General features: G+C 37.7%; 1 protein-coding gene across 7 annotated transcripts in view; it reads right to left on the reverse strand.

Annotated features, from left to right (window-relative positions):
- LOC122073829 (sister chromatid cohesion protein PDS5 homolog A) overlaps positions 1-27,584 on the reverse strand; it is an 87,974-nt gene that overhangs the window by 56,909 nt on the left and 3,481 nt on the right. For all 7 annotated transcript variants that reach the window (XR_006138881.1, XR_006138882.1, XM_042638485.1 and 4 more), the window contains exons 2-12: positions 23,501-23,698; positions 22,827-23,008; positions 22,003-22,123; positions 13,433-13,654; positions 12,946-13,165; positions 12,486-12,631; positions 12,242-12,399; positions 12,003-12,152; positions 11,846-11,894; positions 5,669-5,857; positions 2,560-2,739 (exon numbers count right to left, since the gene is read on the reverse strand). Coding sequence is in view for 5 of the 7 variants with exons in the window: in XM_042638485.1 (XP_042494419.1) it covers positions 2,560-2,739; positions 5,669-5,857; positions 11,846-11,894; positions 12,003-12,152; positions 12,242-12,399; positions 12,486-12,631; positions 12,946-13,165; positions 13,433-13,654; positions 22,003-22,123; positions 22,827-23,008; positions 23,501-23,698 (1,815 nt within the window). In the remaining 2 variants the exon portion in view is untranslated. The remainder of the gene's footprint in view (positions 1-2,559; positions 2,740-5,668; positions 5,858-11,845; positions 11,895-12,002; positions 12,153-12,241; positions 12,400-12,485; positions 12,632-12,945; positions 13,166-13,432; positions 13,655-22,002; positions 22,124-22,826; positions 23,009-23,500; positions 23,699-27,584) is intronic.

Consider the following 27,584-nt stretch of genomic DNA (forward strand, 5'->3'; position numbering starts at 1 on the left):
ACTCCCATTATGGATGTGTTTTTTTTTTTTTTTTTTTTTTAACAATCTAAAGGTTCCAATATGTTCAGAGATGCTTAATTTGGGTTTATACCCAATGCACGAGACTCCCGCATGTGCTAGGTCACCGGGGGGCCGAGAACTACGCAGCCTTAACCGGAAAATGTCAAGAGGCTATTTCGACCACTTGACCACTAGGTCGCAACATTCGTACCTTACCGTTGGACCAAGCGCCCCTTTGGGTTTTCCTAAATATTCCTGCCAAAATATGGCCAGCCAAAACATGCATTGATTGGGTATAATTTGGTTCGAAACCGAAATCTTGAACCTTATCTACAGGTCAAGTTGATGCTTTCATGTAGATGCAAAGGAGAAGTCAATCAGAAAGCTAGGATCAGATCACATTGCAGAAGGAATGTGGTGGCTTGAGTATTGGGTAATTTAAAGTTCTAAGTAAACCATTCAGGCCCTTCTCTTAGTGGGGACCCCTCCCCACCTGTCCCAGGCCCTCAGCCTACTCTCTCCCACCTTTTGCTGGCTTTGGTGACTATACCCTCGCTTCGTGTCTACCACTGGCGTGACACAGGTTCCCCGCCTTATCCCAAAGAGCTCCCCCCACCCCGAGACCATTCCCTTTCTAACATTGAAAATATTTTGCCTCTTAGAAAGGTTATTTGTGACAATGTCATCTGCCAAAACATATAGTCGATTTCGTGGCCATTCGTGTTTCTTTGTGGTTCACTCTCTTCCCGGCTTATTGCTCTAGTGAAGGTGGCCATGTGATCCTTTTGAAGCCATCTCAGTCTCGTAGTTTGGCTTTTGCTTGTTTGGCCTCTTGCGGGCGTGTTGTTGTGGTTCTTGGGGTTTTTCCCCTCCCCTCTCTTGGCCCTTGCTCCCCTTTTGTTAAGTAAGGGCCAAGTTATTTGCTTGCATCCCCCCCCCCCCCCCCCTCTTTTCTTTCCTTTGGTAATGAATTTTTTTATTCATCCAAGAAAAGAAAATAAGTTCCACATCCAAATGGCCATAGAGGTATTATTGTGATGAAGATCGGCTATAGAAAGGTCTAGTTGCCAACTAAGGAGAGATGAGCTGCAGGTAAGGATTAAAGTATCGTTATCTGATATCATATAGGAGGGTGATTTTAAGAAACATATCGTATCAGAGATATGCATGGAAATGGTCTAGATACGTATGGAAATACACTTTTGGAGTAAAAATAAAATAATAAATAAATAAATAATCTAAAAACAAGCAATATATAACACATATCACATATAAACACGAAAGTGGAGAACAAAGTATAACAAGACAAGTGCATTCAATTGAAAGTGTTATAAAGGATGAGGTATTTTACATACTGATACACAATATATGAATATAAATCTCCCAACTCAATATCAATTGTTTTTTGCAAGAAAATGATTTTTTCCAGCTTGAACACTTTTCGACTTTTTAAGAAATTTCAAAATCTATGAATAAATTGATGCAATAATCCATATTTGATGCAACGTTTTAGTTTTTTAAAAATAAATCTACTCAAACATAGCAAATAAACAGTAGTAAGAACAATGATTTGCAGAAAAAAAGTTGAGTTTTTTCAACTTACCTATCTTACACTATTTTTAGCTTCAATGGATGATTTTTTATGCTTCAATCCTCTAAACATCAGTTTGATTATAGATTTTGAATCATTTTCTACAAGTGATTAAAAACCCCAAATCCAATAAATGAAAGGAAGATAAAGTGAAATGGGTTCTGTGGATACGTATTGGTAAGTATCTGTGTGTATCGGCCAATACTTATCGATACGGAAGGATAGACTTCACATTTTTTTAAAACTGTATTGTATCGGTTTTTATCGATACCGACACATTATCGGCCGATACGATACAATAGGGTCTGATAATTTAACATGAATGCAGGGTAACATTTCTACTGTGTTCTACTCTCCTAGCTGCATATGCTATTTCTGGGGAGGCATAAGTGCCTTACAAAGTTTAAGAGGGAATCAAGCTTCACGTTCGAAAGGAAATGTGAAGTTTTTGTTGGAATTCAAGATATCATCTGATATACTGTAATTTTGATGAACTGCGTCCACACAATGCACCATAAACCAGTCTACAAAAAAGTTCACTTTTTTTTAAAACTGTATTGTATCGGTTTTTATTGATACTGACACATTATCGGCCGATACGATACAATAGGGTCTGATAATTTAACATGAATGCAGGGCAACATTTCTACTGTGTTCTACTCTACTAGCTGCATATGCTATTTCTGGGGAGGCATAAGTGCCTTAAAAAGTTTAAGAGGGAATCAAGCTTCACATTCGAAAGGAAATGTGAAGTTTTTGTTGGAATTCAAGATATCATCTGATATACTGTAATTTTGATGAACTGCGTCCACACAATGCACCATAAACCAGTCTACAAAAAAGTTAGCTCAAACACACACATAACACTAAACCACCCAATCTTTAGTAGAGAAAAACCATCAGTTACAGTACACCATTTTTAATGAACTGCATCTACAGGCTGCACCGTAAGTGGCAGTTTTCCTTACCAGAAGAACTTTAACAGAAGAAGCCTCAAATTGCTGATCTCCAATATCTTTTTTTAGAAGGTGGTCTAAAATACAGCATACATGCTCGGAGCTAAATATATTAAACATGCATTTTCCAGAAAGTACTCTCAAAAATTCATAATGCAAATGCTTCTCTCCAATCTTGTTGAGAAACTTATCCTGAAAAAAAAAGGATCAATAATATTAGAAACTAAGAACAATCAATAAGAACCCATAAGATAACCATAAATTCGGGGAAAAATGTAGTAGACTTAAAATTTTGAAATTTCAGGTCCAGGAAAATATAACAAATAAACCAAATATGTGAAGAAGATATTCCAATGAAAATACCATAATCATTATTGAAATATACAATGATTACTGTATCCATATTTGTGCTGCTTCCTCTACAGGTGAAGAAGCCCCCAAAAACCAGTCACGGAAAAATAAGAATAACATAGGCATCAGGTTACCCATCCACCCCCCCCTCCCTTCCCCCTAAAAAAAATCTGTTTATTCAGTAATTCTGTCCAACATTGGTTTGCACCTTTTTCAGCATGATATTTCCATCTCTTTGAATATTTATAAATACTTTGGTTTATGGCCAAAAAGGAATGGTTCATTACATCAAAGAAGCACTCCATCTCAACATGTGACGAGCAATAAACATACCATGTTTGCCACCCAATGGAAGAATAAGAAACAATGAGTTTGACACTGAGAAGATGGCCTAATTAAAATAAATACAACCAGGTCTCACACTTCAGGATACCACCCAAGCATACAAAATTCCAGAGAGCTTATGGTGAGTCTCATCAAGTTCAGGACAGATGTTGCTCCAGTTTCTGGGAAGAATATTGGATAATATACAGAAATTTATCTAAATGAATGTGTATGGCAACCTAGTTAGCTTTTGGTAATACCATTGATGTGGTGAATTATTTGAAAACGAATTTCCAGACCATTTACAGAGTTGCGGGAAACAAGGATGCAAAATTGAGGAATTATGAAGTGATCAGGGATCATATGGTTCGGAATCCAAGACTAGCAAGAAATTTAACAGGTAAGGAGAAGGGGTTTTCAAGAAAAACAGTTGAGAGGGTAGTCCACTGCAATATTGCCCTGGAAGGCTGGCTAAAATTGAACGTTGATGGGTATGCTCTAGGGAGTCATGATTCATCAGGTATTAAGACGGGTCATTAGACTGCTGGATCATAATTGAAGGCTTTAAAGTGGGGGATAGACAAAAGAAATAGTCCAGTGTAACTCAGAAAATGTGATTGGTCGGATGAAGAATAAGTTGGTGGCAAGGTTTAAAGTATCAGTATCGGGTATTGTATAGGAAGGATAATTTTACGAGATGTATCGCATCGTACGGAGAGACGCAAGATATGCTAATGATAAATAATATGTGAAATATATCATGTATAAAAAGGGAAATAAAGTACTACTATTATACGTTTCTCACGAATAAAATTTTAATTATTTTAAAAAAAAATAAAAATAAGGCGATGCATCATTTAGCAGATCTGCTAGCCAGACCTTCCAAAATGTAATTATTGCACTTTAAAGTCTAATTAGTGGAGTTTCTCAATTCTCAAGATCCAAGAGAAGCTTTTCAGTCAAATCAATGGCAGTTATGCTCAAAACGACTTAGTACAAGGCTGAACTTATATGATGCAAGAAACTTTGAAATATGAGAACCCTGAAGGTGAGATTCTTTCATTGACAGCATGTAAAAATAAAATCCAAATGGTGAATTCTTGAAAACATTTGCAGTGTATGTCTCAGACATACATCTTCTTTGAATAGTGAGAGTATACTCTTAACATTAGGTAGTAAACATAAAAAAATGTGTTCTGGTATCAAATTTTTATGGACCTTTATTTTTAATGCTTTTGGTTATAATGGGCTCAATTATAAAGAAAAAAAAGTTTAGCCCAAGTCTTTTCTTTGTAACATTAGGGCTTTAATAGTCTAAGAGGTTAGCCAGCCTTAGTAATGGTAGGATTTCTGTAGTAATTAGTTTTTATCGTCAGTTTAGGAGTCCAATTATGTTCTTTTCTGTCTAATAGTGGTAAAACATATAGTGAATTGAATTCTATAATGGTTAGGGAGTTTAATCATAGTCGGAGTTAGATTTTGAGAGTTCTATCAACCCCTCTGGTCATATCAGTTGATTTTGAGTTTTCTCAAGTTGTGACTGCCTTTCAATAGGCAAAGCTGAAAGGTATCTTCTCTGATCAAGTTGAGTTTTCTAAAGTAGTGACTGCCTTTCAATAGTTACATGTGCTTGAAAGGTATCTCTCTGATCGCCTTACTTCTTTCTGTCGATTTCTTGTATTCTTCCCTGATTTTTTCTTCCATTTCTTATTCTTCCCTACTTATTTTGATCTATTTCTTAGAACCCTATCTAACCCTATCCTATTCCCCATCACCTTTCCTTGCAGTTCAGCCTTAGAAAATCCATAAACCAGGACTCTGCTACATCACCTGGAGGCTTTAGCAAATGCTATTGATCTTTAAAGCACTAGGAACATACTCACATGTTACCATCTGAATAATAAAATAAGTTAAATACAAGTGCAGCTTGTGCTGATTACCAACCCTGTTCAACAAATGATGTCGAGAACACATACATCATCTCTACACATGTAAAGAAAGAATGTTGGGCCGCATTACCAACTAAAAATACAAGAGAAATCTGATAGAAGTTGCTAGCATATACAAGAAACCACCTAAGAACAAGAAAATATATCCTCATGTTTTCTGCAACAAAATTCACAAGTGCAAATGAATGTACCCCCAACCATGGATCTTGATGAAAGAGCAGAACTCTCAAACCTGCAAGAGAAAGAGGGACGCAAGAGAGAGAGAAGAAAGAGACATGAGGGGGAGAGAGAAAGGGAGATTGTGTGAATAGGCCAATTAGACCACGGCGTCTCCTATTTATTCAATTGATTCAAAAATAAAGAGGACATAAATGCCCTTGAACAAAAGTCATTACATATACAGAAACCCTAATTCCCTGAAAGAACAAAACTGCCCGTAGTATGAAAACATCTCCAAAAAAAACATGTAACTAATTGTAAATAATAAAACAACTTACTCTAGTGGACTTGGCATTTATATAAGCCCTTGCATCCAATAGTTGGTGCAATGCATTGAATATACTATTATCTTTTATCTTGTGCAACTTTTGGAAGAACTCCTCTGCTTTGGAAGGATCAGCAAAGGATGTGGACATTTTCACAAATGAAGTTTTCATTCTTTTCTCCACCTCTTCTGACACATTCTCCTGCATCATCCATTACATTGTTTTCAAGATTTGAAATCCTAAGAGACATAAGAGCATAGATCACATTTTCATAAGCCAACCCCCACATACGAAACTTAAAATTTTAAAAAAATAAATAAAAGAGCAATCCCTCACTCGAAGGAACCCACACAGGAATAAGATATCATAGAATACACAACCCAGGTGAGAATTATGTGAACTGCCCTGATGCAGTAAGAAGGTGAACCCAGAAACAATGGGAGGCAAGGAGCACCAGTTTCTCCATTGTAGGGACAAGGAATTTTTTCCTTTTTTTTTTAATGAATATTTCATTATACCTTTCGAAAATGAAAAAACTATGCAATAAGTGAAGTTTTTACAGCATCATCAAAAACTTGGTCGACAATTCCTTATGGGACTTCCCACATATCGCAAAGCATGGTCCGTTTTGCCATGTGTGTGAGGTGTAAATGTAAGGAGAGAAGAAAATTAGAGGAGAGAGTCAGAATGGTTTTATATTAATTCAAAGATATGTCACAGTGAAGAGGAACTTGAATCCATCCATTGGATGGTACATATCTTTTTATCCATCTTCCTCTCCTCCTCCACGGCTCCACAACCCCCCCCCCCCAAAAAAAAAAAAATGGAAGCGACTATTTTTACCTTCAGAATGAAAAATATTGCAAGAACAAAATAGAAATATAAAAAATCAAGCAAAATCTAAATTTGCTGCAAGAGTGATAAAGCAAATTAAGATTCCAGATTTCCCCAATTAAGTGCCCCAATCATCAACAAAACAAGATCAATGCACCAACAGAGTTCACCCGCATGGTAGCCTACTCAATGATAGCCAAAATTTGGGAAAAAACTCATAAGTCAGAACATCTTCTGCTGCTTCAAAATCCTTCTATTCCCATCCTTTCAAATTCCCGAACAAACTCCATCACAACTTGTCACATTCATTTCTTTGTGATTCCAGCTTCCATGGAAAACAGATGGGGCAGATACAGAAGAACTATATATGAAGAGAGATTTAAGATAATTATTTAAAAAAAAAAAAAAAAAAAAAAGGCATACCCAAAGCACAAGGCTCCCGCCACTGCGGGGTCTAGGGAGTGCCATAATGTACACAGCCTTACCCCTGCCTCGCAGAGAGGCTGTTTCCCAACTCGAATATACGACCACTAGGTCGCAATGGAGCAACCTTACAGTTGCACCGAGGTCCACTCTCAAGATAATGATAAAATCCCTTTTTTAGGTACTTCCATTTGCTGGAATGGAAGCAGGTTTGTAATCCCAAGAGGTTAGGCAGGCTTGGATTTAGAAATTCGATAATAATGAACCCAGCCAATTTTTTGTTATGGACATAGTTGTCAAGTCGGCACCTTGGAGTCCAAGCGGTTTGCCTAGAGCCTAGGCCATAGTCGTCTTATTGCACTGCATGTCACCTTATATGTTAGCACTTACTTATGCCAATTAGCAAATACCCCCTATTTGAAATTCCTTCTGGAATTTTATTTTTAAACTATTTCATTTACTTAAGATAATATTCATAAATAAGCAAATACCCCCCTATTTGACTCCAAGAAAAATAGTTTAAAAATCAAATTCCAAAAGGATAAAAAGTCAACCCTCCAGTGCAAAAAAAAAAAACTGGATTTTTCGTTATAGGTGTGATTTTCAATTTTCAAATGCTGGGGTTTTTTCTCAATTTTAAAAATTTCATAAATCATATCATGGTAAAACATTGCTAAAAACCAAAAGTCTGGTAAAATAATCTTTTGTTTTAATGTCCATAAAATTATTTTCATTCAGACGATTTTAAAAGCATTCGCGCACTTTAAAATAAGTTTGACCAAAACATAACTTTGTCAATTGTCATTACAACTCAGATTTAAGTAATGTTAGACTTATTGGAAAGCTGGTTGTGTGCAATAACACAACAACAAACAACAACAACAACAACAAAGCTTAGCCTTATCCCAACTAAATGGGGTCGGCTATATGGATCCGCAGGTATATGAAAAAAAAAAAAATTTAGGGCATCCCACTCACGAACCATCGGCAACTCAGATCCTAGTCCCTCGGGCAGCCCTGTTAGATGCCATACTCGGGTGAAGACTTAACTTTTGCATGTCTCTTCTAACTAACTCATCAATGATCATTTTTGGCCTGCCCCTAGCCCTTTTAGCTCCATACATCTGCATCTGGTTACTCCTCCGTACTGGGACATCCAAGGGCCTCCTTTGGACATGCCCAAACCATCGTAATCGACATTCTCTGAGCTTAGCCTGAATTGGGGCAATTCCCAAATCCGTTCTAACATGATCATTTCTTATTCTATCTCTCAGGGTTTTTCCGCACATCCATCTCAACATCTTCATCTCGGCCACACTCAACTTATCTATGTTACGCTTTTTGACTACCCAACATTCTGAACCATACATCATAGCTGGCCTTATGGTAGTCCTACAAAATTTTCCCTTGAGCTTTAGAGGAATGCATTGATCACATAACACTCCAGACGCCCCTCTCCATTTCATCCATCCTACTTTAATCCTGTGGGAAACATCATCATCAATCTCACTTTCTTTATTTAACATAGAGCCCAGATATCTGAAGCAATCACTTTGCGAGATCTTTCTCCCCTCAATTTTCACTTCCTCACTAACAATCCTCGATCGACTGAAGTTACACCTCATATATTCCGTCTTCGTTCTACTTATCTTGAGACCTCTCGATTCCAAAGTATATCTTCATAGTTGCAACTTATCATTAATCTCTAGCACTGTTTCACCAAACTAGAACAATATCATCCGCAAAAAGCATACACCACGGGACCTCTCCTTGAATATTCCTGGTTAAATCATCCATGACAAGTGTAAATAGGTAGGGGCTCAAAGAAGATCCTTGATATAACCCGATATTAATTGGGAACTCAACACCTTGGCCTCCCACCGATCTCACACTAGTCACCACATCTCCATACATATCTTCAATTATATCCATGTATTTACTTGACACTTCTTTCTTCTCTAAAACCTGCCAGATTAAATCTCTGGGAACCCTGTCATAGGCCTTTTCAAGGTCGATGAAGACCATATGGAGTTCCCTCTTGTAGGTTCTGGCTTTTTCCATAAGCCTCCTAAGAAGGTAGATCGCTTCCGTAGTGGATCTCCCAGGCATGAAACCGAATTGGTTCCCTGAGATATTAGCTTCTCTTCTTAAGCGAACTTCTATTACCTTCTCCTATAGTTTCATCGTATGACTATGACTCATAAGTTTTATGCCTCTATAGTTGTTGCCGCTCTGGATATTGCCTTTATTTTTGTAAATTGGGACAATAATGCTTCTCCTCCACTCATCAGGCATCTTTTTCGAGTTCATAATCTTGTTAAACAGCTTGGTTAACCAAACAACTCCATGTGCTCCCAAACTCTTCCACAATTCAATAGGGACCTCATCCAGACCTGGTGTCTGCCCTATTTTCATCTTCCTTAGGGCTTCTTTAACCTCGATCACTCCTATCTTGCGTACATACCTATGATTCCTATTGTGGAGCAAGCTACTCAAACCACTCCTATTAGTGTTGTCTCCATTAAGCATGTTACAAAAAGACTCATTCCATCTCCTCTTTAGGTCTTCATCCTTCGCAAGCACTCTACCATCATCATTCATAATACATCGAACCTGGTCAAGATCCCTGCTCTTCCTTTCTCGAATTTTAGCAATCTTATAGATAGCCTTTTCCCCTTCCTTGGTATTTAAATTATTGTTGAAATCATCATACTTTCTCACCCTTGCTTTCCCTATAGTCTTTCTTGCTTCGTTCCTGGCGGCCTTATATCTCTCTTTATCTTCAACTTCCCCAATCCTTTGCTAAATTTTAAAATTATCTTTCTTAGTCTTGATGGCGGCCTGGACCTCAACATCCCACCACCAAGTCTCTCTAGGGGCCAACTTAGTACCCCTAGCCACCCCTAGAACCTCCTCAACAATTTTCTTAATGCAATCTGTCATTTCATTCCACATCGTGTTGGCATCCCCTTCACGATCCCACTTTCCATGCTTCACCACCTTATCTTTAAAGAACCCCACTGACTCTCCTTTCAATCTCCACCACCTACCCTTAGGGCACACTTGGTTCCTTGTTTTCTTCTTCGATAAATGGAAGCACATGTCCAAGATCAACAATCTATGTTGAGAGGTTAAACTCTCCCCAGGTATGACCTTACAATCCTTACACATCCATCTATCAAGCCTTCTAGTGAGGAAGAAGTCTATTTGACTGGAACAAGAGCATTTCTTTAAATATTGATTTTTTCTGACTTAATGTTGATTTTTGATGATTTGATGTGGCTTAATGTTGATTTTTGATGACTTGATGTGGCTTAACGTTGATTTTTTATGATACAAGGTAGATGTAGCATACTAAATAATGTTTGAAAGAGAGGGAAAATAGAAAATAACACTCAGTCGTCTTGTTCGCCTTAAGGCAGGCGGGCACCTTGTCGCTTAGGCAGGCCTCCGCTGCCTTGGTTCGCCTTGGCACCCTGACAACTATGGTTATGGAGGATTGGTTAAAAGCTAGAGTAGTTTTGGCGTCAGTCATAACTTAATATTATGGGATGATACATGAATGGAAAAGTCTCCAGTAAGAACCTTCCATGGTATGGGTCTTTGGAAAGGAATCATGCAGCACGTTGAAACCCTTTCATAGGTCATCAAATTTCAAGTGAGTGATGGAAATGGTTTAAGACTATGGAGTGATCATTGAGCCTCTCAGATAGGTGTTGTTGCTTGGGTTAATAGCGAAAAGATAGAACTATCAGTGTAAAGAAGAGGTTTGAATCTGACGGTGCCCAGACATGCAAAAAATGCTCTAGTTTAGATTACAGTCAACAAATCCGGGGACCCTGCGAAAGCAGGACTCCCACCAAGTGCAGGACTGACTCTAGGGGAATAATAAAAGATCATTATTCTCCTAATGGTGTCTACCGCATAGTTTTTAAGGCGCTGATAAGGCGAGTTGGTGCTGATGCGGTCTAGAGATGGTGAGGCAGTGCTCCGCCTTATATGCGGTCTAGAGATGGTGAGGCAGTGCTCCGCCTTATATGAAGTGGCGCCTTATAGGGTTTTTTTTTTTTTTTAACATATTTTAAAATTAGTTGATGAAGATTCCAAATATAGATTTTTTATTGGTAGGTGTATGGTTTTGTTAACGCTTGAGATGTATGGAATCAACTTTACTCCACCAAAAATAACCAAAACAAACAAAACAAAAACACGATTCACAAACAGGGTTTGGATTTTGTCAAGGGTTTTAAGAAAGGGCTTTGAGAAAGAATCAATGAACAAGAAAGAACCATTGATCCAGGCAACCATTTTACTCCGGCAGCGGTGAGCTTCATTCTTCTTTGATAGGAGTAGAAATATAGTGGATGACCTTAGGGCTTAGGCACTGATTTTGGAATCATAGAGATAAGTATAATAAATACTTGTATTTTTTATGTCTTCTTTTCTTTATATTTATAATTTTGTTTCATAATTATGTATTAATATTATATGTCAATATGTTATAATGATTGATGATTGATGATTGATGAACTTAGTTTATTATTTATTCACTTTATTGATTTGTTTTCTTGATGAATATCTTATATTGGTATAAATATGAATTTTTAATATTTATTTAACATATGACTAATAAGATTCAACTAGGATTTGAGCCAAATAGATTGGTTTTATAAAAAAATTACACAAGAATGCTTTAATCGATAAGGCGACGCTTTATGCCCGCCTCATCGCTAAGGCACTCCGAAAGACCCTCAAACGCCTCCGTCGCCTTACCGCCTTAAAAACTATGGTCTACCAACTATCATTAATGAGTGCATGACCTTGATCAATAGGCTAGAAACAAACTTTTAATCATATAGTAATTCAAGATCACAAATGCACCTTCATTCAACTTTTTTTTTTGCAACCAATTGAGAAAATGAAGCGAAGTACCTTCTCTGTTTTTCGGATAGACAAATAAACTAGCATCTCCGTCTGCAATCTGGAAGGCATTAAAAAATCATCCAAATTTTAAAACAAACATAATGAACAAAGTTCAAAAGAAAAGGCATTGACAACACTAGTTTAGACGCAGTTCAGTATCAGTTACCTTCTTTTCTGGGTTAAAATTGAATTCAATGCCTTTACATGAAGAGGTGAAAAAAATGAGAATGAAGATATCCAGTGTGATGTCCTCTCTTCAACAGAAAGAGCAGGTGGAAACAGATCCTCTGCAAGCACAACCTCCATGTTTTGGGGCCTGAAGAAATTGTACAAAGAAAATTGCCACTTCTGATACTTGCATAATTACAGAAGGCTTGACCAGTCATAAGATGTTCATATCCATACCTGAAGTCCTTACAATCTTTATCATAGCAGAGCATTAAAATTCTACATGGGATCTGTTCAAGGTGGTCATTACGTGCTATGATGCCTTCAGAGCACTTAATACAGTAACTCCGATAAAGTTCTAGCAACTTCTGCATGGCAGCCTTTCTGACAGGTACCTAGAACAACGGAAAACACCTTAAATCAACATCAAAAGTCCAACAGTAATCTAGGGAATGTAACAAGTTTATAATATTAAAGTTACCTTCTTGTCTCGAAGTCGGTCTGCAGCCCGCAGTATTAGCTCAGATGGAAGAAATTTCGGATTTGAACTGGCCAGATCACAGACAGTAAAAACAGCCTGTGTTCTTACTTTATCATCAAAATCTAGTAGTCTCCCTTCTAGGGCAGCTGCCACAAGGCACAAATTTTCTAACTTGTGAGCAGCATTCTTCAGACCATATGTTTTAGAATCTCAAAAAAACCAGCCAATGCAACCAGATCTGACAACATGGCACCTTGATGGTCTGGCTCTAATGAAAACAGCATAGTTTAGAAACTAGTGACAAAACCAGCGCATTAAACCACTGAGCTGGTTTGCCACAGTATTCATATTTTAGGGAGGGAAAAAGACAATTTCAAAACAGTTTTCAAATTATGCTTCAGGCTCGAAAGGGTTAAGTAGGTGAGATGTAGAAGGAAAAAAAAGTTGCCAAGTAGCTTACTAAGAACTTCATGTGCTTCTGCACCAGAGGGATTCGCCAAGTAGCAAGCTTTAGCACATTGTAGGGCACTAACTCTAACTTCCGCAGACTTGTCAGAGAATCTTTTTAAAAACTCTAGAAAGAGTTGGCGGCGGGATTCTTGTGTGACGTGGTGTTCTGGCAGTGCAAAAAATTTTCCTACCAAATTAACAGCTTTTATACGAACATCAACCTGATCTGTCTGTCAACAGAATGGAAGTTTAGTAGATGATACTGTAATAAACAGATACAGCTATACAAAGATCAATGGTCGCACATAACCCATTTTCCAAAAAAAACAATGTAAATGGGAACAGGTTAGCAAAGTTAAGTAATTAATCAATGACTTCGAATTAGGAAGAAAAACAAAAGAAAAGACAGAGTGAGTGAATGCGTGTGCGTGTGCGTGTGTCAGTGTGTGTGTGTGTGTGTGTGTGTGTGTGTGTGAGAGAGAGAGAGAGAGACATACTAGTAGTTCTTGTGTCAAGGTTGGGATGACAGGCAAAACCATCTGAGGAGCACACTGGAAAATTTCAAAAATGATTTCATGGTAAAATTCTTTAAGCTCACTCCCCATGGTATCTCTGTCCAAAATACAAGATGTTAAAAATTGCTGAATCAAGGGTCCAAGCTTCTCTGAGCAATGTTGAATGACAGAAACAGCGAGCCTAAAAGAAGCAAGAGGTGCAGCCTGCAAATAAATTACTTTGACATTAGATATTGTCTCAGAGAAAGTTAATAAAATATTTCTATTTGTCATAGCATACAGATTTCAACAATTCCTTCCATATAAATCCTAAAGCAATACAAGAAGGGATGTTTAGTGGCAATCCAATGTGACCTAATTCAACTAATGAAAATGCCAAGACAGTCTATCTTTAGAAAAGTCCCTCCTTCCCAACCTCTCCAAAAGCATCCATTCATCAAAGGAGGACGGAGCAGGCAGACCTGCTACTACTCTCATTGGGCATGGATTGGGAAAAAGTACCAGTTAAAGGAAAGCGAAAAGGTATTGGCAAACAAGTAATGGAGGATCTGATATAGATTGAAAGAAGGGAAAGCTAAGTTAGCTAACGACGGGGTTGGAATTCGCATCGCCCTATTACACCAACCACACAATACCTTGACCTCAGACCTCACCCAAGACAGACTGTCACAGACTCCATAGAGCTCAAGCGGTCAGGTCAGGAAAACATTTTTTATTAAAAAAAAAAAGGGGGGGTGTTTTTTTACCGGATTTCTCTTCCAAGAGCCAAAGCTGTTGCAAGACCCGAAATGTTAAAAAAAAATGATTTGGAAACAAAAGAAAAAAGAACTGTAGCCAGGGATGGTGCTGCCATGCTGCTTCTATGAGAGATCTCCAGTCTCCATCCTGAATTGCTAACCAGTTTTAGCCAGTTTAATTAACTATTTTTTTGTTGGAAAGACCTTTTTCTTTCTCCTTCCTTTCTTCATTTCTTGGTAGGTAACCATAACAAGTCTCTAGAATCACATGTCAACGTTGAAGTCAATGTGCAGGAAGCACATTGTTAATTAGCAGCAAAATTGGCTGCTGTAATTGAGTCTACATAAATTAGGCCATGCAACTTCAAATTGAAGTTAGATTCCATTCCAGTTTTGCAGTAGTGATTGTAATAATCAGTATTAGTCTAATTCTTCACCAAAACAAGTCAATGTCCTCAACTTGTTGCTATGTTTTGTGTCTAAGTTTTTTTTTTTTTTCGATACAAGACTTGAACCTTTGGTTTCAAGGTTTAGCACATAGTCAACAAACCACTGAGGATCTGAAGAGACTTGTGTCTAAGCAAGTTGAACATAAAGTAATTTGGCTACAGAGACATAAGGAAAAGAAAACAAGAACCTGCAAGCTGAAATAGAAAAAGGCAATGAGAGAAGTGATCAAGAGATTATGTCCAGTCCATTGTACATCTTCCATGCACATAGATAATCAAATGTAGTGACAACCAAGCCCTTATCTTCCATACACTTAATTCATTTAGTGAGAAAATCTGCAAGTTGATCTTTAGTTCTGCAGTGGCACTGACGTGGATGGACTTGCACAACCCACAGTGGAAGCCTAAGCCAAGAAGAAACCAACCCAACCCGACTTTTTGGTTCAATAAGGGTTGGTAGAGATTTATTGGCGACAATATATGTAATATTTATTTTATATGAGAAGAATATGTAGGAGTTGGTTTCCTAATTCGTTTGTTTCTTAGATTGAATCCTACTTAAGTAGGTCTCTTTATTTGAGTTAGATTGCTTTCTTATTTATACAATGTAACCACCGGGTGGAGAAGATAGAATGGAATGAATTGAACTTGGCTGGGTTGCTGTGGTACAGCAAGGGCTTGCTGGCCATTGTGTTTCTTGTTCTCAACTTACTTCCTGCTCCTGTATTCTTATTCTTCTTTCTTCTATTCATATTGTGCTTTGATACTGTTCTAAAAAAAACCTGCAGACCCCTATAGGCTTAGTTTCTTAAACCCTCCCCCTTCTTCCCCCTTAGTCCTCTTCTTCTTCACTTTTCTTACCTTCATATTGTGCTTTGATACTGTTCTAAAAAAAACCTGCAGACCCCTATAGGCTTAGTTTCTTAAACCCTCCCCCTTCTTCCCCCTTAGTCCTCTTCTTCTTCACTTTTCTTACCTTCATATTGTGCTTTGATACTGTTCTAATGAAACCTGAAGACCCCTATAGGCTGATATCAATCTCCCATACCTCTTCTCTAATCACCCTAAGATTCTCAGTCTGGAATGCATGCATCTTCACAGGTGACTCCAACCACAGAAGACTAACCTTGAAATCCCCTTCAGTTGTAAGCTGAAACCTGCAAATGTACTGCGGTAACATCTACCACCAGGTTCTGCTTCAGGTTCTCCTCCCTGATCTCCTGCTTGCTGTTTCAAGTGGCCAACCATAGGAGTCAATACAGCTGGGAGTTGTGATACTTTGCTAGAAATTACAGGCCAAACAGAGGTCCTTTAAAACAGTTCTCCCAATTGAAGTACTTTCTCCTTCCACTGGTTGCTCATGCATGAAAGTAGAAGACAACCTTCAATTGGGTCCGTTAAAAAGAAAACTTTGTTATTACATACTTGCCCTTGCCTTCCTTTCTAATTCAGATCTTGTCCATTAGTTAATTTCAGTCCAAGTTTACCCCTATTCATTAATTCATAATTCCCTTCTTGTCCTTTCCCCTATCTAATTGCTGATCTGCCTTTAAAAATCTGCTTATCCATGACCCTACCACTTCCCTTGTAAACTTCAGTATATTTACAGAACTGTCATTACTTCTTATATTTGAGTTATGGAATACTTAGATGGGCCCATAAGTGATCCAAACCAGGTTTTAGAACCCCAGATTCAACCAATTTGTTATCAGAGTCAAACATTCTCCTCCAGTCCCTAAATCATGGTGGCCAACAGTGAAGTTATTCAGCAACTCCATTCCCACAAAGAGGAAACTTAAGCCGACATCACCCGTCTCACAGATCAGGTTGATAATCTCGCCACCATGGTTCGTATTGGCCAATATGTATCGGTATCAGTCAGTATCGATACGATACAGGCCAATATGTATCTTTTTTTTTAAAAGTAGTATGTATTGATATGTATCATACCGTATCGGCTGACACAATGTGATATGGCCATTAAAGGCCCACCAAGTGGGGTTTCAGTCACATTACAGAACCAAGAAAAACGAAAAAAGGCAGGAATAACCAATCAATAGTCCTAAAAAGGCCCTCTAACCAAGTTTTTTGCATAGATATAACCTACACTCAAAAATGATTCAAAGGGTTCCTAAAAACCGAAGTTCGGATCATTCAAAAAGTTAAAATCAGAGATTGAAGAAGATTTCACAAAAAAAAGGTAGGTTTCTCAAAACTTGTTGATCTTTGTGTTTAAATCATTGTCTTTACACCTATTTTTTTGCTATAAATCGATGGACTTAGGTAAAACTAACCCATTCATACCATCAAACTTCATCATTTGCAAGGATTTGTACTAAGATTCAAGAAATTTCACAAAAAATCGAAATCTCATCATTTATTTTTCATTCTTCCAAAAACCAAGTCCTATGTTTTTGGGAAAATTATATGTAGTAGATCTATATCTACTCTCTATCAACTGAAATAATTATGGTAATGTGCCCACATTACCATAACTATGGGCACATTACCATAACCATTTCAACTGGGGTCAATATCGTGCTTATATTTGGTCAATGCCATAATTCTAGGTTTTGGAACTTTCGATTGAAATTTGCAGTTCAACCCACCCCGAGATTTCCAAGTTTTGGAAATTTTGACCCTAATTTCAGAAAATTTTGGAAATTTGGTCCAAATTTCCAAAATTGGCCCCAAAAAACCTGGTTTTGACCAGGTTTTGGAAATTTTGACCGAAATTTTGGTTTCAACCCTTGGAACCCGAAATTTTGAACCTTGGTCGATGCACAACATCATCCTAGTCGCTCCTACTCCTGAAGACCCCTCCAGCTATAACTTTGAACCACCCCGACACTTTTTATGGCAATAGACTATTACTCCATGTAAGAAACCTCATCCTTTATAACAATTTCAAGTGAATGCACTTGTCTCATTATATATTGTTCTCCATTTTAGTGTTTATGCATGATACATATTATATATTGCTTATTTATACTATTTTTTGCTTCAAAATTGTATTTCCATGTATATCTTGACCATTTCCATGAGCATCTTTAGCGTATCTTCCATTTCTCCAACATGATACGATATGTCTCTCAAAATCACCCCACTGATACAATACGTGAAACCGATGCTTTAAACCTTGCTCACAACTAGTGTTTATGGCCTCAATTCCAAATCCATTTCCTTCAAATTAGGATAACATCACTGCAAGCTTCCATCAAAAAATTGACAGCTTCTAATAAAGGAAAGAATCTCATTCAATTTATAGATTCTTCCAATTTTATCCCACAAGGCCCATCTCATGTTGCCCCACCACCATCACTCCCCACCCCCCCTAATTTTACACCACCACCACCATATGAAGATGGATGACAGATTATCAAGAGCAATGGTCTTCTCAAAAATAACTTCATAAGCGGATATCATTAGATTCACATTCGACCATGTGATGAATGGAAGACCGCCTTCAAAACAAAGGATGGATTGTTTGAGTAAAGTGCCATGCCTTTCAATCTTACCACTGTACTGAGCACCTTTATACAGGTCATGACTCAGGTATTATGCCCTGTCATCAATAGATTTCATGTTGCTTACTTTGACAAAATTTTGAGCTACAATGAGAAAGAGGACAATCATGTTGACCACCTGAGACAAGCTATAAGAGCACTACAGGATGAAAAACTCCACATCAACTTGAAGAAGTGATTACTCATGCTAGGTTGTGTTCCTTGGGATCATTTTTTCTTCAAGAGGACTCAAGGCTGATCCTAAAAAAGTCACAATATCTTAAACTCGCCAATACACAAGACTCTCACTGAAGTCCGAAGCTTCCACGACCTGTATCTTTTTATCACAGATTTCTCCAAGACTATAGTTCGAATATTGTGCTTACCATGGAGTGTCTAACTCAAAACAAGGAAGAGTTTTAGTGGACACCAACCACCACTAAACCTTCAAATTTATCAAGGAAAAAGATGACAGAGGGCTTTGTTTTGCCACTACCCAAAGTTTGATTGGGTGTTCAAGAATTGCTACATATGCTTCACACCTAGGTATTGTTGGAGTTCTCATGCAAGGAAGTCAGCAAATTGCCCTCTACAGTGGAAGTTGAATGAAGCACAGAAGAGGTCTACTGATCATATAGAGTACTACACCATTGTTCAAGTATTGAAACATTGGAGACACTATCTCATCGCGAAAGAGTTCATACTATTCACCAAACACAAGGCCCCTAAAGACCTTCACTCTCAAAAGATAGTGAGCAACCGGCACACTAAGCAGTCACTAATCTTCAAGAGTTTACTTTCGCACTCAAGTATATGGCCGGGAATGAGAAAACTATAGCAGATGCATTGAGTAGAGAAGTGTTGACTCTAGACAAATTCTCAGCACATGCAATAAGCACCGATAACATCAAGGATGAGCATGCCACCGACAAGGATTTCTATGTTAACTACCAGGATTGTAGCAAAGTGGAAGGAATCCTTAATACTCACTCTGTGATGGGTATTCATTTCTGGGTGTGTGATTATGCATTCTTGGCTTTTTCTTTAAGGCATCATCCTATAAAATAATTGCATAATGGAGGATTAGGATTCTTTGGCAAGGTCAATACTCTTCACCAAGTTGCAAATAGATATTACTGGCCATGAACACAGTAGGACGTTGACCATGTGATCAAGCAATGTCATGTATGCAGGTTGCCAAAGGAACTAAGCTAAGTACGTGATTTTACTCTCCTTTACCGGTTCCACATAAACCAAGGTAACAAATCAGAATGTGGCAAGATAGATTTTGTGCATAGATTTCTCACTACTCTAGAGAAGCACGATTCCATACCATGTTGCAAGACTTTGGATGCCAGCCATATTGCACACTTTTCTTCAGATTTTGTGCATAGATTTCTCACTACTCTAGAGAAGCATGATTCCATACCATGTTGCAAGACTTTGGATGCCAGCCATATTGCACACTTTTCTTCGAATTAGTGTGCTTGAATGGTTTGCTGGAGTGCTGGACTCTATCATATCTGACCAATCCATCAAGTTCATGAGCTACTTCTAGAAGGCATTGTGCACGAAAACTAATATCAAGCTATAGCTCTATACGGCATTTCATCCACGGAGTGAGGTCATCAAAAGGAGTTGGGAAAATTACTTCATTGCCTCGTTCATTGCTATGAGAAGAATTTGTCATCTGGAATTTATATCATTGAGTTCTCTACAATAGTTTGGTGTATAAGAGAACGAGTCGTATTCCTTTTGAGATTGTTCTCAGAGTTCAGCCTATTAGTCTTGTTTCACTTCCACTGCATACATGTGTTAGCATTGAGGCAAATGAATAGCCCTTAGAAATGATGCCTATAAAGCGACAACTGACCACCATCGTCACTTTGTGGAGTTCAAAACCAGATGATATTGTAATGGTAAGTATACCCAGAGAGATTCCCTCTCAGCACCAATACGAAGGTCCGCATGTGGAAGATGGGTCCTTACAAAGTTCTTAAGAAAGTCAGACATAATGCTTATGTGCTATGATTGCTGCCAGACATGGCCATAAGCATTGTCTTAAACTTTGCTGATCTTACTTTTTATTTTGGGCATCACTCCGACGAAGGTGATACAGAACATGCTTTGAGAATGCCCCAAATGTTGCTACAGGTTAAAGAGAAGATTGAGGATGTCTAGGACAACAAATACATGCCCACACAAAGGAGTATTCCATTCTTTCCTTGTGAAGTGGAAGAACCATTCAACTTGCAAGGAGGGTTCAGTTTGAGATATTCCAGCAATATTATAAGCTACTAAAATTGTGGGCTTCTAACTTGTGGTTTCTTTTATTATAGCTTCTTAATTATTAATTTGCCTTGGTCTTCAAGTCTCCTAGTCACTATTTCCTGTAAGCTCTAGATGCTTCCAATTTTATCAACTCTTCCTTAGTTATGAAAGTTTCTAATTTTGAAATAATGCTTCACTTTATGATTAAAGAAGAGCCCACACATGGGAATGGGTTTTAGTAAATTATTACTACATATGTATGCAATGTTCTGGTTGTGAGAGACAGTAGATCTAGTGGGACTCGTGTAGGGGGACTGGTGAGAGGCCATTCTCCACAACTCATGGAAAGTCAACATATCCTTCTACCCTTCTTCTTCTCCTTAAGTATTGACATCAATTCCAAGTCAAAATCAGTTGGCTGGTGGGGAGTACTGTTTTCTCCCACAGTTTATTCAGGCCTGATTTAATAATCCTTCACTTTTGTCTCCTTTTCTGACCCGGTTTCTATTCTACTTTCAAACTTACCATCAAGTATGTCTTCACATGTTTAGAACTTCTAACAACTTTCACAGGTTCCGTAATAGGTTGCATATGCTATCCTCAGAACTCCAACCAGCTGAAGACATAAACCTGCTGCTGCAATCGATACCCAACCTCAGTTACTTATTCAATGAGTGTCATTTTCTGTACCAGCAGTGTTTCTAATCTCTTAACACAGTTTCTGCAGATTTCTAATCCCAATTACTAATCAGACTAGAGATAAATTGCTGGTCCTTCTAAAATTCCGGAATCAGTTGCTATTACACAACAGTTTCGAGTTCTGTTATGAACACTTCCTATTTCTGGGATTGTCCATAACTCAAGATCCAACTGTTGGATAGGAATCATATCTTGAGGGTTCATTTCCCTGTTCCATAGTGTCCCTCAACCTGGATTACAACCACATCAGAATGCTTTATTTTGAGCTATCTAAAATCTCCCAGTTGTGTTTCAACCTCTGCCCTGCGATCCTGGTTTTCTTTGAGAATCCTAACCTAAAATATTAGGTTCCCTACGATTCCATTAGCGAGGCATTTAGTAACCCCATTACCCGAAGCTTCTCATACAGCTCTGACTGAATGAAGTAGAGCAACAACTTGGCTTCCCATTTCATTTGATGATCAAAAATACCACATACTGACATACAAAACAAACACTGTACATAAACATACAATGTTTTGAAAAATTAATTCAAAGCACTCGGGATGCTTCAGAGCCTCTAATACTAGTATTAGTAAATAGGGACTAGTTTTCTGTCCACGAGAGGCCCCTGTGCCATAGACACGGGGCGTGCAATGACCACCCTGCTCCCCAGTCTGTGGGCGCAGGGCCCTCGCAAGGACAGAAAACACTGCCCCTAGTAAATAATACAAAATCTAAGTCAGATAAAGGCACAACAAGATGGAGAAAAACTCACAGAATAAACTTGGAGATACCATCCAGTTATACCAAATATTACTAATTTGGTAACATATAATATCTGTATAGAATATAGTAGGGAACAAGTAACAGGACATGTGTAGAAACAAAATGAACCACTAAATTGATACCTTTTCCTCCTTTAGAAGATTTAGCAATGTAACATCCAAAAGTGGTTGAGAAGGTTTCTCCTCCAGAATAAGCCTCATTATGGACAAAACAGCCTGAAATAATGTCGGTTGATGGTGCTCTCTGTAGAAGATTTTTTTAATATTAGTAATACTGTTCAAGTATGCTTCTAGAGAAGAAAGGCAATTGCCAAATGACAAGTAGACCAAAGTAGTTAGAATGAAAAATATGAGAGTTTACAGGACTAAAATATAAGGAAAAAATAAAACAGCAGCAAGAAAGGCAGAAGCCCATACAAATTCTCTCATAAGTCACAAGGGACCAGTCAGTAGGAAAAAGACCTACATTCAAAGCATCCTTTTATATTCCACCCCTGGCTAATTCATCAGCCAAGAAGTTAGCTGAACACTTTCTCCAAGAAAAGTAGAACTTTGCCTGAGAGCAAGTTTTTTTTTTCCACAAATATCAATTTATTTACAAATTGAACCAGCAGTACTTTCAAGATTTTAAGATTGTATCATAATTTTAATAGGTCAAACTAGAACAAACTTTCTATTGAAAGGACTTTAAAATATAGTATGGCCTTCGTTTTTGAAATTTTCCTATTTGTTCCCAAAGTAAGATAAAATAAAATATTACAAAACTTATAGACAGGCACAAAGATTAGGGTGCATTGACGAAGATCAGAACAACAATATCTGGTTTTATAAGACGAGGAAAAAGAAACTAATTTGTTCAATAGGATAAAAAAAAAAATATGTTGGCCATATTGTATGTACAATGCACACAACAAACATGAAGATGGCAATAGTACAAGTAACCATACCTTACAACCGAGAAAAAAACTTTGAACATCTCCAAAACTAGATCATCACAACCAATATCCAGCATCAGCACACAACATTTCAGTGCAGCAACCGTCTCCAATATTCTCACTCTCCTTGTAAAGTATGGGCTTTCCGTATCAGAAAGCTCTGCAAACATACTGACAAAAAGCTTAAAGACATCCTGCAACAGAGACAATGAGAAGATTGCATGACTCATTTTTTGAAGTAAATGGAAAGAAAAGTTTAGTACAGGTTGCTGAACAACACTTTTCATTACACATTTCACTACGTCAGATTTTATTGAAAGGAAATGAATAACGATATTTTGAAGAACTGATTCTTGTTGGCTCCCAGCAACTCATTCTTTTATGTTCCCCCATTCAAAGGGAAATGAAAGACATCAAATAACAAGATTTTTGGTTTAGATGGAACTTCATTATTTAAGGGATTAAAGGGATGGTTTCCCCGCCCCCGGTCCTCTATCTATATCGTATTAGCCCTGTTCGTCTCCTTTTTTCCAGGAAACTGCTGCTTTTTTAATTCTTACTTGGCTCTGTATACTGAGAACTCCTTGCCCTTTATATTTGTAAGGAATTCCTCTGAGTCATCACGTGTGTGTGAACATGTTTATTTGCTTTTGAGGAGGTAAAGAGTGAAAGAGAGAGAAAAATACCCTTAATATTTCATCACTGAAAGGTGGATCAGGTGCCAGGACTCGAATGATTTCACTGAAGCAGATCGCTACCATAAGTCTGACATCCTTATCTTTATGCTGAAGCAGATTATGCCGAATAAGTGAATCGCTTAATGGCTCTATTACCCGCTGTAGTGATGGAGACTGACTTAATTCTGATAAAGCACTAGCAGCTTGCTGCAAGGAATAATAAAGCAATAAAACTGAGTAATGTAAAACCTTCTCCCAAGTAATCCAGAAACATAAAAAACCATGTAAATAAAACATTAATTGATAACTCACCCATTTCACTCCTCTCCAAAATGGGGAATGGAAAGCATGAGGGATGATTTCAACAGTTAGGCCCCATTAGGAATTTCACTAGTATTTAATTATTATTTTTTTACCTTTTTGAGTTATAAAATCTATTAGTAGGAATCTACATTGTTTTTCCTAACTCCGTAAATGCTTATAAACCACACCCGACATTTATTTTTGACTGGGGATGTCATTATTGCATTGAAGCCTTTATCCACTTGGATACAGATGAGTCCATTGTTTGTAGCCCCAATTTCATCAACCTGTGCGTATTAATCCCAAAAAAGAACCCCTCTTTATCTGTTACTTCTGGTATAATTTCTTTTTGTTTTCTTATTTTACTTCTTGTATAATTCAGGGAGTATTTCAACAGTAGATTCTTTCCTGCACCACCATTTCCAGTGTAGTCTGTAGTTTCATAGTAAAATTACAGATATGGTTTTATTGCACCAATAAAATAGACAATGGTTCAAGGGAGAATGGAGGTTTTTGAAGCTTAAGGGTGGTTATAACTTATAAGGCTTCAATGGGTTCCTACTGAGAAATTACAAACAAACAAACAAACAAAATTTTTAGGGAAACCCACCCAATCGACTAGCATATATAAGGTTTGTGAAGGGCTGATTACCGTTTAATAACATGTTATTGATGGGTTCAGAGCAAGGTTCAAGAACTCATTTCATTTCGGTGTTACGCTGGTTTTGAAACCACCAAAATACCGAAATTTCATCGAAACAGTGTATTTTTTCCATGTGTTTTGCTTGGCCATTTTGAGGGGTTAATGGCTGAATTAGCGGGAACAAAATGATCAAGATGACCGAACTTTCAACGAAATAGTGCATTTATAGGACCGAAATCAGCGAAATTTCGAAACAAAACGACAAAGATGACCGAAACTGTGTCTTTTTATGTTTCATAGGCAGTTTCATTTCGGTAAAATAAAAAAATCCCAAAATACCCAAGATTTCGGCGAGTTTTTGAACCATGGTTCAGAGGTGATTTAAGGAGAAAGAATAGGTCCGGAAAACCAGTAAGGAAATCGAAAGTAAAGAGGAAAGAGGAAGAAGGATGCTTTAAGATTTAGTAACACACATACGATCACTGTCAGTCCCCTTTTTTCCTTTAGGTTGGGTACAATGCTTTAAGATTTAGTAACCCTGCAATCACTAATTTCTAGTTGCATGTTGGCTTCCCCAAAGACTAAAAAATAATAAACAAAAATTCTAAATAAAATAAAAATCTAGAGCTATCTAACTTGTTATATACCAAATCTTTATACTACTTTCTCATTTCGAAACTAAGACTCCAACTTGCTAAATTTTTACCCTAATAACAAATTTTTGCCAGTCTTAAAGGACTAACAAACCTAATGGTGGGACAACGGCTTTATAGTTCAATGGTATTTAAGGTGTATTCCAGGCCCAACCATCGGGCCATGTCACTGAATTGTCGAGACCACTAGTACAATCCAAGGCAGAAGCAGTTTTAGAAACATTGAGTTTACAAAATAAAACAAATGCTCCCAATTAAAACACAAAAAAATTGAAACACTATAAAACTACATTCAGTTTTCAATCAAATGAAAGTTCAAAAACTAGAAGTCCCTTTACAGCCTTTCCACCCTAGCAATAAATTAGCCAAAAGGCCAAAAAACAAGGATTCACCATGGCTTGGTCTCATGGAAAGCTAACTGCATAAAAATTCTAAAATGGCATCGAAATCACACTAAAGGGATAAGTTTAAACCTTCAAATAGATCCACTGAAGAAAAATGACAAAAACAACCCATATAATAAAGACAAAATTGCACAATATAATCCAAGGCCAGGCATCACAACCTCCCTTTAGTACAATATGACATTCCACAAAAAAGAATTGAAGTTGAAAGTCGAATCCTCCTGGTAGCCACATGGTCAGTCATGCACATTTCAACAAGAATTGTGCCTGGAGTTATTTATAAAATTTAATGCAACCAGCTTAACGGATAACTTCTTTAGACAAAACTTGCATTAGCACTAAAAGCTTGTTGACTAATACAACCTTGATTACTCTAGTATGCTTTTCTAATTGTGTATAAATGATAGTATTGCCTTGATTTACCATAACTTCCCCAATAAGTTCAAATATTGCGCTCAAGTAAAGGTTCCGATGAGGTTCAAATATAACTGCATCAGACTGATCAGGCACAATCTCAACAACTGAGGCGCCATTTGGTGAAGTTTCACAGAAACTTTTCTCGTGTTCTTATGTTTCACTTTGACCGTTAGGAGTAGGTAACCCATTCCCTGACTTTCTTTATATTGCATTCTATCTTATCATATACAAGGCAGTCATTGGGTATTTGGGATTACAAAGGCATGTCCGGGGCTCATGTTGTGTTTTCTGGCTTGTACTTCTGCTTCAAGGCACTACCTGGAATTGGTCTTAGATGATACTATGTGCACACACAGGGTGTAATGGGAAAAAGATGGGATCTCATTTCTAATAGGTCCCCCTCATCCCCCACGGGAACACAGAAACACCAGAAACCTGTTGGACATGCAGGTTTGCTTTTGTGTTCTACTGAAAAAAACCTGCCCTAAGAAAAGAAATGGAGGAACAAAAAAATGTTTCTGTATTCTTAGAACACAATTTCCAGTAACAAAGTTGTTCAAAGCCAGACCCCAACGGCAAGAGCTGTCTGAGCAGTCGTCTTCCACCTTCACCAGAGAAATCTCTGGCACTCAGGTAAGTTCTTCTTTTGAAGTTAATGCTCAGTGTTTCACATTTTCGGTCGGCCATCAGCAATTCCAATCAGTATCTCTGGTCTTTCATTTCTAAACACAAATACTCAATACCAGAATGAAGATCAGACTCCACCACCCCCAACCCAACAGTCCCACATCCTCGGTCTTTTCCTCTAGACCCCCCTACAAAAACCACTTCCATTTCTATTCAGTTCCTATTGTTTTGTTTCATCGGCATAAAAACCATATGTTTCATCTCACTCTTAAAGAAAGCCCAAGTAAATGGATCACTGTGGCTTTTTCAAGGCTGAGTACATTGGTTCAGGGATGAATGTAGAGCTACCCTTCTCATTTCCTTCTCTGACATTTTTCAGAAAACTGTCGATGGGTTCCTTGTAATCCAACCTATTTCCCGTCTTCTCCTCTGCTCAATCTTAAGGTTGTTAATAAATACGTTAAGGCCCCATCTGATCATTATAAGGACAGAAAAGATTGTGTGGAAAGCACAGTAGAGCTCTGTTTCCGGCAAGGTATGTTCATCATTACTCTTTCCTTCATAGGGTTATTCCTAGGCTTTCATTGAATTATTTTGATTCCCTTCATTGATCTGTTTGTGATTTGATCTGTTTTCCATTCTTCTGTTTTCATTGTTCGTCATCATTTGTTTAATAATTAGGTAGAGGTTCTCAAAATGTTCTATAGATGGGTCGTCATGTTCCAGTGACCTACTTAACATTTTTCTTTGTTGTTGGGCGAGGGACAGAGAGTTCAGACTACTGGTTCTTTGTCAAATGTTCACAGAGTATAATTTGTATTTCATTTTAGTGTTGGCGGCTTCTGCCTACTGTTAATTTTTTGGGGGCTTCTCCTTCCCCTCTTAATAATATAAGACCCTTTAAAAGGATATTGGAAAGAACTAGAAAGTGATTGTGAATTGTGAATGGTCAAAACATTCTAGATGCCTTCCGTCGTTAGCAAAAAAAAAAAATGTTTCTGTTATAGTGTCGTACAAACTTGTTTCCTTTATTTCATTTTTTCTGA

This window comes from Macadamia integrifolia, chromosome 3, assembly GCF_013358625.1.
Source record: "Macadamia integrifolia cultivar HAES 741 chromosome 3, SCU_Mint_v3, whole genome shotgun sequence".
NCBI lineage: Eukaryota > Viridiplantae > Streptophyta > Magnoliopsida > Proteales > Proteaceae > Macadamia > Macadamia integrifolia.